Genomic DNA, 14,103 nt, shown 5'->3' with positions numbered 1-14,103 from the left:
ATTCTCATGCCTCAGCCTCCTGAGTAGCTGGGACTACAGGCACGCACCACCACATCTGGCTAATTTTTGTATTTTTAGTAGACAGGTTTTCACCATGTTGGTCAGGCTGGTCTCAAACTCCTGACCTCAAGTGATTCGCCCACCTCAGCCTCCCAAAGTGCTGGTACTACAGGCGTGAGCCACTGTACCTGACCAAAACCACTGATCTTATTGACTCTTTAGATTTGCGTGTTCTGGGCATTTCTTAAAATCATACAGTATCTTGTTGCCTTTTGTGACTTATGTCTTTTACGTAGCATAATGTTTTCAAGATTCTTCCATATAGCCTGTATCAGTACTTCATTCCATTTTATTACCATTAAGATTCCATCGTATGGATATACCTCATTTTGTTTATTCAGTCATCAGTTGATAGACATTTGACTTGGTTTCATTTTTTGGCCATTGTGAGTAATAGCTGCTATGAACGTGTAGAGAGGAACTTTTGAGATCATTCTATTTAACACTCTTATTTCATAGATAAGAAAACAGTGATCTGGAGTGGTGGTGACATGTCCCAAAAGTTGCAGAGCTCTTTGAGTTAATGCAGTTAGGACTGGAACCCAGGTTCACTGATCCCCAGTTTTCTGTCAACCACACAGCTTTAAGTTAACATCTTGACAAAATGTTTGCCACCTGCACATTTTCCTGCCTGGCTGAATTGTTAGTTATATAGCAGAGTTGGCTTATTTGAGGTTTCTGATTTGAACTGGAAGACTGTAATTTGAAACCAGTTAATTTGTAAATTCTCAGTTGCAAGCATGTCAGATAATATAGTGCTGTAATTTATATGATTACAATATTTTAAGTACTCAGTCTAAAGACTCCTTAGGAATCAGACAGCCAAAGCCACATCAAAAGAAGCACAGCTATTATTAAAATTGGGAAATTGTGTTAGAATTTCAGCTGTGATTCATCATTGTGATCCTCTAGCATTAGGCCTGCTTAACACTGTGGCTGAAGTGTGCTTTGAGGTATCAAGGGAGAAATAAAGGAGAGTAGAAGACACTTTTGCTGGAAACCTATTTTCTTTTAGATATATCTTTTTGCCTTACTGACACTTGTTGGGTTTCTTTTTTTAAATTGACTAGCTGTATCATGTAACTGTGAGGGGGTGTGGAACGGGGAGGGAAAGTAACTTTCAAGCTAGAGTGATCTTACAGTCATTTCTGTTTCTTTTTTTTTTTTTTTTCTTCTGTTAAAGTCTTCTAACTGAAGGCATTAGGAATTATGTTTATACGGGAGGCCGTTGTTGATTATTCTGCCCAATAAGGTATATGGCGCAGTGACAGGAGCCCTGTGCTAGTAATTTGATGTCACTCTGGTTCTAACAAGCGCTGTGACTTTGGTCATGTGACTTTAACTCCGCATCTGTAAGAAGCAGGTCGTAGGTCTTTCCATTCTCCCTTCCAGATGCAGTATGAGGACTGAGTCAGAGGCAATGGAAAGGTTTGGCTGACGCTTTATTCCCTCCTTCCCCCACATTGTTTTCCCTTGGTAGAATGTACGTCTCTGGAAGACAGAGACTTTCTTTTTCAGTATCTAAGGCCAGTGTGGTACAGGTGGTTGTGTGTGTGTATGTGTGTTTCTAATAATAATGGTAAGTACCTCCCAGCATAGCCATGCTGGAGGAGACACAATAGGAGACAAAACAGGCATGGTTCCTCCTCTGACAGAACTTAACGGTCTAGTGGAGGAGGACAGGGATCAAGCATGTAATCCAGAATGCGGCCATCAGGTCATGGCGAGAGCCAAGAAGGAAAGGCTGACAGGCTGGGAGGGAGCTTGGGGGGCCTCACTGGTCTTTGGGATACAGGGCTCAGAAGCTGTGGAATTGACTGTACTTTCTCCGGGTCTGTTTTAGCCTGTGGTAGTCAGAGCATGTCACTTACTGGAATTCAGTTAGGAGAGCATAGATTAACCTTACTCAGGTAACTTTGATTCAGGGCTTTATTGGGGACGTTGTTTAGATATTTTAAAAAATTCACTTTTTTAGAGAGGAGTGGTTTTTAAAATGTTCTCATTTTGGCTTTTTCTGTAACTTTTTGAAGTGTTTCTCTATGTAGATGTTACTTTGTTGTGAAATTCTGAAACATGACATTTGGCTTGTTTTTGTTTCCAGGAGCTTTTGATGGGAGGCCAGCAGACTATTTATTCATGCTCCTCTTTAACTGGATTTGCATCGTGGTATCCTTCAGTCTGTGATTTTGGGCCAGAAATAAACCAGTTTTTTTCCAGGTTTGGGGAAATAGACCATATTCTGTAAACGTTTCAAATTACAATATTTGCATCTTGGTTGACTACCGTTAATAAGAATAATTATAGTTTAAAAAAAAAAACTGTAGTAAATCATATAGCCCTTGAGTGATGCATTCTCTTACCATTTGTGGGATTTTTTTCCACCTTTGGTTGAGTAGTTTTATGACTGTTCCCTCTTCTTGTTCCCAGTTCTCTGTGTTCTCATGTGTGACAGCTTGTTGACTGAGGCACAAAGAGAGTCCGTGCCATGAGACAGCTTTTGAAATCTGTGGTCCTTATCAGAAAATTAATTTACAACCAGCATCCTTTTCTGACTTCATTGCTGTCCTTCTCTTGGGGTCCTACATAGTAATTCAGTCCCTCTGTGAAGTACCCAGCTCTGGGAAGGGACACAGTACGTTTCTCTGCTTTGTATCAATAGCAGTTGTCAGCAGCCCTCCAACTGCAGGACTCTTACAGATGGTGAGAGCAGCAGCAGCTCTCGATGTCTCAGGTCCTGTGCAAAATTGGTGAGCTCAAAATTGGCTTTGGGCTCAGCTGCCATTTAAACTTGGCTGAGGGCCAGAAAATGTGGCACTGTGGATGCCCTTTCCCCTCCTTTGAGGGAAGGAAAAAAATATTTTGGACTTTAACCATGCTATAGAGTCCTGAGAATGTAAGTAGAATGATTATTTCCTTCAAAGGCTACAGGCATCTTCATCCTTTATTTGAAGGAGAGATGTTAAAATGCAATAGCAGACAAAAAGGATGCCAGATGACCAGACTAAGTCATATGCGGAAGCTGTTGATTTCTACTATGTCCTTGTCATGGTATCGTCTAATGGAATATACATAATGAAGATTAGATACCTTTGTGTTGTGGAATGTTTTAAGCAATCTGAACTATAGAAAAGTATTTTCCTTCAGAACACTGGAATTAACTTAAAAATTTTTTTAATTAAAAAAATATGTATATAAATTAGAGATGGGGTCTTGCTATGTTGCCCAGGCTGGTCTGGAACTCCTGGCCTCAAGCAGTCCTCCCATCTTGGCCTTCCAAAGTACAGAGATTACAAGCATGAGCCAAATTACACCTGGCCAAGTGAACTTTTAAATGGGAGGAAAATAACCACATCAGTCTTGACGAGGTACAGAATGCTTTTTTATGTCTGATCTTTAACTTTACAAACCAAGATTACTGGCTTAGCAATGGATATGCAGGTAAGTGTCCATTTAAACTATCTATTTGCCCTTTTATTTGTTTCAAATATACTATTAGTGGCCTTTGTCAGAAGTTGAAATTGCATTAACTATGGGGTTAATTATGTGGTATTTTGAAATTATAGAATTACAGCTGTTTTATTTATTTATTTATGAGATGGAGTCTTGCTGTGTTGCCCAGGCTGGAGTACAGTGGCTTGATCTTGGCTCACTGCAACCTCTGCCTCCCGGGTTCAAGTGATTCTCCTGCCTCAGCTTCCCGTGTAGCTGGGATTACAGATGCACGCCACCACACCCGGCTAATTTTTGTATTCTTAGTAGAGATGGGGTTTCACCATGTCACCAGGCTGGTCTTGAACTCCTGACCTCATGATCCGCCTGCCTCAGCCTCCCAAAGTGCTGGGATTACAGGCGTGAGCCACCGTGCCTGGCCCATAGCTGTTTTATTTTGAGGATCTTAAGTCAGCTAAATCTTTGAAGATCTTACATGAGCTATCTAAATCATTGCTTTCCTTGCTCATTTCTGGCCTCTTTTTGGTGTTCGAACATTGACAATAATGGTTGTCTAGTATTTTCTAGGCATGTGACAACAATGGTTGTCTAGTATTTTCTAGGCATGTATATGGATGTTTTTTAAAAATTGAGATTATATAGTAATGCTTTGTTGCTTACTTTTTGTAAATAACAGAGCTTGACTCTTACATTTCTGAATCCATCTAAAATAATATAGTTTTGTTGTATTTTATTATAGGATTTTGTAATATTCATTGTATGATAAATAATAGGATCAATTTATAATTCTGATCAGTTGAGTTTCCCTTTACCCTGGTGAGGATTGTTGTGAAGAGGCGGGGTAAAAAGCTTAGTAGATGTACACCTTTTTTAAGTGCCTCTGGAGCCTGGTTTTTACATGTCGACTTCTTTTGCAGTTGCTGATGATTCCTCTGATCATGTCAGTACTTTATGTCTGGGCCCAGCTGAACAGAGACATGATTGTATCATTTTGGTTTGGAACACGATTTAAGGTACTTTGCCTTGGTTGGAAAAGTGTCCTTTTCATTTGTCTGCAGAAATCCCTCTTCAGTCCAGAGATGTACTTTCTGACTCATCCAGAAGGGGTCACTGCAGAGCAGTGTACCATAGGCAAGCCCCTTTCTGCCCTCCTCAATCCCAGCTCTATTTAATTAGCCAGCCTGGAGTCCGTTGCTGGCCTTTGTTTCTTCACTCCCTCTGTACCTCGGGCCCCTCAAGGTTATGTCCCTGAGTGATCTTATGTGTCTGTGTTAGAGAGAAGGAGAGATAACTCATGTGAAACCCTGCTTTAAAAATCTGTTCTTATCCCTCCCTCGTTCCCTGTTATTTGCTTTATACTGAGCTGAAACAGATTGTTTTTGCCCCCAAACACTTCTCTTTGTACATTCTTTCACAATTTTCCACCTGTAACATCTTGATTCTCTTCTTTGTATAAATCCTACCCATTCTTAATTTGAGTTGGAACTGAACATATTTCCTGAATCTCCTGCCTAGAATTAGTCTTACGTTTGGGCTTTTTCAATACTTTGTGTTTCTGTTTAGTACTTAGCACATGTAGCTGTAAAGTTATTTAAGTATAACCCTCTCTTTCCTAGTTTGTGAAGTTTCTTGCAACTCCTTTAGCTCTTGGTATGATGTCTTGGATTTGGTAAGGGGCTCAAATGTTGAGTTCATCTGGAGAGCTTTCTTATTTGGGAGAGTATTAGTTTAAGATATCAATGCATAATGAGATAAAAATTCAGAGGAATTTTGCAAGATATGTAAAAGAAGAACCTAAAAAGATGGGGTATGTTTATTTTATTTGTAGCAATTTGTTGGCTGGAATCTTAGTGTGATTCTGTCATGGGCCTTGCTTTTAGTAGCATCTGTAGGACACTCATCTGCTTTTTGAAGCTGTTTGTTTATAGCAGTTCAGCAGGGCCTGTATTGCATCAGACCTGTGGGCAAAGTACTGTGTCCTTCTAGTTACAAGTACACAATTAAGTCTAGTTTTAGATAGGAAGGTTTAAGTATAGTGGGAATAATGCTAGATTGATCCTAGAAATTTTGCAGTGACCTTCCAGAGGATTTATATAAAGCCCTTGTCAGTGTATCCTTACCCACTTTAGTCCCCGTAGTAGCTGTGTCCTCGTCAGGTGTGGCTACTCACATTTGCATATATTCATTCCATCCTAGGCCTGCTATTTACCCTGGGTTATCCTTGGATTCAACTATATCATCGGAGGCTCGTAAGTGATATTAGATTTATTTAATTGGAAACTAATCCTTGGAAAATTTCCATTAGTTTTTATCTTTCTCTAACCTTTATACAACTTTAAAGAATCTCAACATTGACGCATTAGAACCCTATATTTATGGAATAATTTCACTTCAGTTGAATTGATTAGATTGCAGGGCTTTAAGCATATTTAACCTTGAATGGTTGTGATTTTGTTAACTTATTGTTACACACAGTATGTTCCTATGTGTATAGTACAGGAATAAATATGTATTTCTGGATTCACTATTCTGATTGGGCAAACAGAGACCTAATTTTTATCTGAGTTGGCTCCTCTAAGAGCTATGTATAAAATTACTATGTCTTATATTCTTAAGGCATTTCCAGAATGCCTTGGAAACTGCCGATCGGTCGTAGAAATCCAGATTCTTAGATAGGATACAATTTTGCAAGTGGTTTGATGATACAGAACTTTTTTTTTTTTTTTTTTGAGACGAAGTTTCACTTTTGTTGCCCAGGCTGGAGTGCAATGGTGCGATCTTGGCTCATTGTAACCTCTGCCTCATGGGTTCAAGCAATTCTCCTACCTCAGCCTCCCGAGTAGCTGGGATTACAGGCGCCCGCCTCCATGCCCGGCTATTTTTTTTTTTTTTTTGGTATTTTTAGTAGAGATGGGGTTTTGCCATGTTTGCCAGGCTGGTCTCAAACTCCTGACCTCAAATGATCTGCCTGCCTTGGCCTCCTAAAGTGCTGGGATTACAGGCATGAGCCACCATGCCTGGATGATAATACAGAACTTTTGGCCAACCAGGGTCAAATATCTAGTCTATTGGTCAGGAATTAGAGCTAGACATAGGAATAGCTTTAATTTATCCAGTCAGAATTTTAAAGGGAGGATACCAAGATGCAACTTCTCTAAGAACTCCCATTTCTTCATTTTTTCTGTTTATTTATTTACTTACTTATTTTTTCAAGATGGGGTCTCGCTCTGTCACTGAGGTTGGAGTGCAGTGGCGTGATCTTGGCTCACTGCAACCTCTGCTTCCCAGGTTCAAGCAATTCTCATGCCTCAGCTTCCCGAGTAGATGGGATTACAGGCGTGCACCACCACACCCAGCTAATTTTTGTATTTTTTGTAGAGATGAGGTTTCGCTGTGTTGCCCAGGCTGGTCTCAAACTTCTGACCTCAAATGATCCGCTCGCCTTGGCCTCCCAAAGTGCTGGGATTGCAGGCATGAGCCACTGCACCCAGCCAGAACTCCCATTTCTTATACTACAAACTACTTTTAATATTTCAATCCATTTTTATATTGCTGGTTCTTCATGTGTCTGACATATTTGCTCTGTGTGATCCTAACTTCTTCTGCATATTGCTGGGGAGAAGTGAATGGATGGAGCAGACTGTTTAGAGCAAAGCACATTCTGAACTTGGTAAAGCTGCTCTTCCACTCAGGAAGGTGAAGTCTGAAGTAGTTGCAGGTGTTGATTTGCCCCTGACGGGAATCATGTTGCAGGTGAAGACAAAGAGGATATGTAATAGTAACAGTAGATCTATACACTCTTGAGGTGACCTGTATGTAAGCCAAGAGAAAACTGAAGAAGGTCAGCGTTGATTTCAGGGTGCAAGTTGGCTTTCCTAAGTGATCTCTGTGGTGTCTTACACTCAAGGGTACAAGATGCAAGGGAGAAGTGCTTAATGGCTCCAGGAAAGGGGGAACAGGCATTTATTGTTCCTCTTTTCCTTACTCCCACGCTTCTCTCTTGGTAGCCTTCATGTTTGCCCACATTTTATAAATACAATATTCATGACTGAAAGCATTCAGAAGCATGCTTTGCAACTTCCCCAACTCTTGAGGCAGGAAGTAGCAAAAACAATATTTTGAGGATGGGCTGGTGCTTGAAAGAGAGGTCAGAGGGGCTGCTGGCCTTGAAGAGCGGCAGGCCTCATTGGTTCAGCAGGACTGATTTCCCGTCTCCCTCAGAATGCATTTGCCACTCAGACTACAAAAGTGCTCATTGTCAGCTCTCACAGACTCCCAGGGACTAAATGGGCTGCCTTGAAGGCTCTCTTCCTTATGCTGTTAGTTAAAACTTGGTGCATCTCTATTGCTTGAATGTCTTTAAACTCATTTGGCTCTCTTTGCAGGGTAATCAATGAGCTTATTGGAAATCTGGTTGGACATCTTTATTTTTTCCTAATGTTCAGATACCCAATGGACTTGGGAGGAAGAAATTTTCTATCCACACCTCAGTTTTTGTAAGTGTTTTTGTCCTGTCTCATCTAACATTTTACTGCCTGTGTTCTTAGTGCATCCTAATGAGAGCTCCATGAGGAGTATGATTTACCCCTATGCCCCATCTGGAGAAACCTGAGGCAACAAGTGACTTATCCTAGTCACACAGTCACAGGAAGTTAGGTATTAAAGCTTAGGCTCAGTTGCCTTCCTGTTAGTCTTTTAGCCAGGGACCACTGACAACTAGATTCCAACATTACAGGAGGCATCTCAGCTCTCTGAGCCTGCTGAGGGACCTGATGCAACTCCAGCGTGCGAAACAGTAGGGTGGGGAATGGGCAGAGTCACAGGTTAGTGGGGTGTCTTTTCTTGGCCCATCAGTTTTTACCCATGATTTTGCCCAAGGAAGGGTAAGTTAGCGTGTTGGTCAGCAATTTTAAACATTTTTATATTAAATACTATGGAGTAGACATTTTACAGGACTGTTCAGCGTTAAAATGAGAGACTTGAGGTTTGTATAGTCCCAACCCCCTGGGAGTTTGTGCTCTTTATCTGCTTTTAGGGTTTACTGAAGTGGGCTGGTAAGGGCAACAGCTTTGATTTTTGAGACAAACTTGGATTTGAATCCCAGTCCCCTCAGATAGCAGTTTTTATACTGGGAAAGTTACTTAATCAAACCTCCAAGCTTCAGTTTGCAAGCCTGTAAATTGTGGGAGAAGCCCCTGTCTCACAGGACTGCATGAAGTAAGATACACCGTTGGGAAGCACAGTAGCGGGTTCTCGGTAGGTAAAGCTAGCTGCCATATTCCTAAAGGTGGGGGTAGGAGAGCAGGATTTTGACGATCTGAGAGGAGACGCGCACACACCCAGAAGCATGTAATAGTCGTGTGACCGTTCTGTCAGTGAGGCAAAAGGCTGTCGAAGAACGGGCCAGTTAAATCACCATCTGGGTGTCACAGCCTGCCTGACAATCATGCCTAATCTCATATCAGGGATATGCAGTAATAGCTTGCATTTGAAAGCTTTAAAAAAACAAACAAACCAAACCCTTCCACATCTTGCTAATTTTAATGTTTTGCAGTTCTGTCATTCCTCTAAGGGATCAGTGAGGGCAGTAAAACTTGAGCAGGCCTCCTCTTTCTCCCCTTCCTTTTATAGGGTAGGGGTATGTTTTTCAAAGACTTTTCAAATTGTGAACTGTAATATACAGAGATATACCATATTGGTGGTTGTGGTGTGTGTGTTTTTCTTTAAGAGAATAAAAAGAAACTTGTTTCTCTTCTGAGCCTTGAATTGCCTTCAGGCTAAAAAAACAAATGACCAATCTGGTTTCTAATTATCAAAGGACATAATAACAGCAGGTTTGGCTTTCTGATCTAGGTTTATCAAGTAGGATGGCAGATGCATCAATTAAAAAAAGCTTGGTGCTTTTGGGGGGCAGCCAACAGTTACTTTACTTTAAATGGCCATATTCTAACTTAACGGCTTGTAGCTACTTCTCAGTTGTGGGCAACACAGGATACAAGATTCTAGTGGCAAAATCAGCGAGCCCTGGAGCCTGCCTTCCACTTGAACTTTCTCTGTTGGGGGAAGTCCTTCTGCTAAATTTTGCATAAAGATCAGATGACAAAATACAGCTCCTTGCAAAAGCAGTAACTGCTTTGAAATTACCATAAATTTTTGTTGATTATGTATAATTGGGTATCTTTTTATACTAATTATTTGCATTTAATTTCACTATCTACTTAAGCAGTGGAGATGGCTTCCATATTGTCTTAGAGTGAGTAGCAAAGCAAGACAGCCCTAGCATTTTCTTCTGCAAGTGTTCTATTTTATTATGTACTTTGGAGGAATATTATTGTACCAAAAGGCATGGATGTTGAGAAGCCAGCACTTGGAAAATACATTTTGATTTAATGGTAAAGCTGTATTTGTTTAAAATGGAGGAGGTGAGTATAGGAAGGTATAACTGCTTTTCTAAATGGAATGCTGATACATTTGTATCACCATTTTCCATTCCATTTAGAATAGTTATATCTTCTCTGTACACACTAAACTTTGTGTTTAAAAGGGGTTTTTGGCCAGGCGTGGTTGCTCACGTCGGTAATCCCAGCATTTTGGGAGGCTGACGGGGGTGGATCACGAGGTCAGGAGATCGAGACCATCCTGGCTAACATGGTGAAACCCTGGCTCTACTAAAAATACAAAAATTAGCTGGGCATGGTAGCGGGCGCCTGTTGTCCCAGCTACTCGGGAGGCTGAGGCAGGAGAATCGCTTGAACCCGGGAGGTGGAGGTTGCAGTGAGCTGAGATCATGCTACTGCACTCCAGCCTGGCGACAGAGTGAGACTCCGTCTCAAAAAAAAAACAAAAAAACAAAAAAAAACCCTGAGTTGTTGTCTGTTTTGGGAAGAGGCATGAAGGTATCGAGTATGATGTAAACAGACTCCAGTCACTGACTGCTGTCCCTTCCCAGGCAGGATGCATGTAGTATAACAAGTAGTGCAGGGCGCAGGCTCTGGAGCCAGGCTGACTAGGTTGGAATCCTGTCACTTTTGAAGCGCTTCACTCAGTGTTGGCTCAATTTTCTTGTTTATAAAACAGGAGTAATAGTAATGCCTACCTCATGGGGTTATTGTGAAGATCAGATGGATTTATAAGCAGGCAGCACCTAGTGTAAGGCAATAATTACTGAGTAAATTCACATAGTAACTGCTCTAGTATAAGGTCAAGTATAAAGCCTGTCCTCTTCAGGGTTTCTGCTGTGGACAAGTCACCTGTCATGACTTACTCTGGCTGCCAAGAAGGGTTTAAGCGGAGGTATCAGATCATGCTCTCTGCCTTCAAGCAAAATTTTAAACATTAGGATCTGCTAAGTGGAATAGGTTTAAACACATTCTCAGTTTACTAATAAAAGAGTCAAAGATGGGAAATAGTTGGAAAATACTATTGAGAGTGTAGGCTTGGGTTTAAGTTCTCTTAGCTGTTCTGTGAACTCTTACTTTATTAATTTTAAGGTGGGAAATCATCTAACCTTCTGGGGCCCCAGCTCTCCCACCATCTGTGAGAAGGGAAGAATGTACCTGGAAGGCAGATTCTGAATAAATTTTAAAACATAGCCATACTTCCAACATAGAAAGCCTTCTTCCCCCGTCTCCTTTGATGGGCTCAGCTGAGAGCCTTTTAGAAATGCTGTGCAAGGCTCAAACACGCAGGCTGTGGATTTGGCCTTTGAAAGTGAATGTATTTTGTATCCTTTGATCCAGTTTGAGCCATATTTAGATATACCAAAATGCTATCAGTCATTCTTTGGTTGCTGGGCTTGTGGGTGTAATATTTTTGTTTCCATACTGTTCTGCATGGATTACTTTTATAAGCACAGAAAAAAACGTTCAGAGTGTGAATTTAGCTGAAATCTGAATACATTTAAGAAACATGAAAAACGAATGCCGTCTGTGGTCAGGTCATGGAGCTGAGCACAGAAAAGACAAAGTTAAATAAGACGTTGTCCCTCGCCGCCTTCAACATGACAAGTGCCATGGGAACAGCAGGAGAGGGAGGTGTTCTTGGAGGTCAGATAACTATGTGGAAGTGACTTTGTTCTCTTCTCTCCGTTTGTGTCGCCGTCTTTCTGCACCAGGTACCGCTGGCTGCCCAGTAGGAGAGGAGGAGTATCAGGATTTGGTGTGCCCCCTGCTAGCATGAGGCGAGCTGCTGATCAGAATGGCGGAGGCGGGAGACACAACTGGGGCCAGGGCTTTCGACTTGGAGACCAGTGAAGGGGCGGCCTTGGGCAGCCGCTCCTCTCAAGCCACATTTCCTCCCAGTGCTGGGTGCGCTTAACAACTGCGTTCTGGCTAACACTGTTGGACCTGACCCACACTGAATGTAGTCTTTCAGTACGAGACAAAGTTTCTTAAATCCTGAAGAAAAATATAAGTGTTCCACAAGTTTCACGATTCTCATTCAAGTCCTTACTGCTGTGAAGAACAAATACCAACTGTGCAAATTGCAAAACTGACTACATTTTTTGGTGTCTTCTCTTCTCCCCTTTCCATCTGAATAATGGGTTTTAGCGGGTCCTAGTCTGCTGGCATTGAGCTGGAGAGCTGGGGCTGGGTCACCAAACCCTTCTCAAAAGGACCCTTATCTCTTTCTTGCACACATGCCTCCCTCCCAGTTTTCCCAACCCCCACATTTACAACTAGAAGAGGTTGCCCATAAAATTGCTCTGCCCTTGACAGGTTCTGTTATTTATTGACTTTTGCCAAGGCTTGGTCACAACAATCATATTCACGTAATTTTCCCCCTTTGGTGGCAGAACTGTAGCAATAGGGGGAGAAGACAAGCAGCGGATGAAGCGTTTTCTCAGCTTTTGGAATTGCTTCGACCTGACATCCGTTGTAACTGTTTGCCACTTCTTCAGATATTTTTATAAAAAAGTACCACTAAGTCAGTGAGGGCCACAGATTGGTATTAATGAGATACGAGGGTTGTTGCTGGGTGTTTGTTTCCTGAGCTAAGTGATCTAGACGGTAGTGGAGTTGCAGCTACCACGGGTTAGGTTTAAACCATGGGGGATGCAACTCCTTTGCGTTTCATATGTAGGCCTACTGGCTTTGTGTAGCTGGAGTAGTTGGGTTGCTTTGTGTTAGGAGGATCCAGATCATGTCGGCTACAGGGAGATGCTCTCTTTGAGAGGCTGCTGGGCATTGATTCCATTTCGATCTCATTCTGGATATGTGTTCATTGAGTAAAGGAGGAGAGACCCTCATATGCTATTTAAATGTCATTTTTTTGCCTATCCCCCATTTTTTGGTCATGTTTCAATTAATTGTGAGGAAGGTGCAGCTCCTCTCTGCACGTAGATCATTTTTTAAAGCTAATGTAAGCACATCTAAGGGAATAACATGATTTAAGGTTGAAATGGCTTTAGAATCATTTGGGTTTGAGGGTGTGTTATTTTGAGTCATGAATGTACGAGCTCTGTGAATCAGACCAGCTTAAATACCCACACCTTTTTTTTCGTAGGTGGGCTTTTCCTATCAGAGCTTGGCTCATAACCAAATAAAGTTTTTTGAAGGCCATGGCTTTTCACACAGTTATTTTATTTTATGACGTTATCTGAAAGCAGACTGTTAGGAGCAGTATTGAGTGGCTGTCATACTTTGAGGCAACTAAAAAGGCTTCAAACGTTTTGATCAGTTTCTTTTCAGGAAACATTGTGCTCTAACAGTATGACTATTCTTTCCCCCGCTCTTAAACAGTGTGATGTGTGTTATCCTAGGAAATGAGAGTTGGCAAACAACTTCTCATTTTGAATAGAGTTTGTGTGTACCTCTCCATATTTAATTTATATGATAAAATAGGTGGGAGAGTCTGAACCTTAACTGTCATATGTTTTGTTGTTCATCTGTGGCCACAATAAAGTTTACTTGTAAAATTTTAGAGGCCATTACTCCAATTATGTTGCACGTACACTCATTGTACAGGCGTGGAGACTCATTGTATGTATAAGAATATTCTGACAGTGACTGACCCGGAGTCTCTGGTGTACCCTCTTACCAGTCAGCTGCCTGCGAGCAGTCATTTTTTCCTAAAGGTTTACAAGTATTTAGAACTCTTCAGTTCAGGGCAGAATGTTCATGAAGTTATTCCTCTTAAACATGGTTAGGAAGCTGATGACGTTATTGATTTTGTCTGGATTATGTTTCTGGAATAATTTTACCAAAACAAGCTATTTGAGTTTTGACTTGACAAGGCAAAACATGACAGTGGATTCTCTTTGCAAATGGAAAAAAAAAATTCTTATTTTGTATAAAGGACTTCCCTTTTTGTAAACTAATCCTTTTTATTGGTAAAAATTGTAAATTAAAATGTGCAACTTGAAGGTTGTCTGTGTTAAGTTTCCATGTCCCTGCTCTGCTGTCTCTTAGATATCACATAATTTGTGTAACCAATTATCTCTTGAAGAGCATTTAGGAAGTACCCAGTATTTTTTGCTGGATTCATTCCTGGATGCAGAATTCCTGGGTTTTCATTTTAATGAAGGAGGATGCTTGCTAACTTTGAGTGAGGAGTCACATCTGATTGTAGCATGCTTTATGGCATTTTTATAGC

The 14,103-nt window shown here is 41.2% G+C and overlaps 1 protein-coding gene across 2 annotated transcripts in view; it reads left to right on the top strand.

Moving 5' to 3' along the window:
• DERL1 (derlin 1) overlaps positions 1-13,873 on the top strand; it is a 28,990-nt gene extending 15,117 nt beyond the window's left edge. For both annotated transcript variants that reach the window (XM_003820489.5, XM_034966559.3), the window contains 6 exons: positions 2,162-2,226; positions 3,472-3,498; positions 4,428-4,523; positions 5,707-5,759; positions 7,896-8,006; positions 11,624-13,873. In XM_003820489.5, coding sequence (XP_003820537.1) covers positions 2,162-2,226; positions 3,472-3,498; positions 4,428-4,523; positions 5,707-5,759; positions 7,896-8,006; positions 11,624-11,762 — 491 coding nt within the window. In that variant the 3' untranslated portion in view covers positions 11,763-13,873. The remainder of the gene's footprint in view (positions 1-2,161; positions 2,227-3,471; positions 3,499-4,427; positions 4,524-5,706; positions 5,760-7,895; positions 8,007-11,623) is intronic.
• The last annotated feature ends 230 nt before the right edge of the window (positions 13,874-14,103 follow it).

Source organism: Pan paniscus, chromosome 7, assembly GCF_029289425.2.
Source record: "Pan paniscus chromosome 7, NHGRI_mPanPan1-v2.0_pri, whole genome shotgun sequence".
Classification (NCBI taxonomy): Eukaryota; Metazoa; Chordata; class Mammalia; order Primates; family Hominidae; genus Pan; species Pan paniscus.
This window is presented reverse-complemented; position numbering and strand designations above follow the sequence as displayed.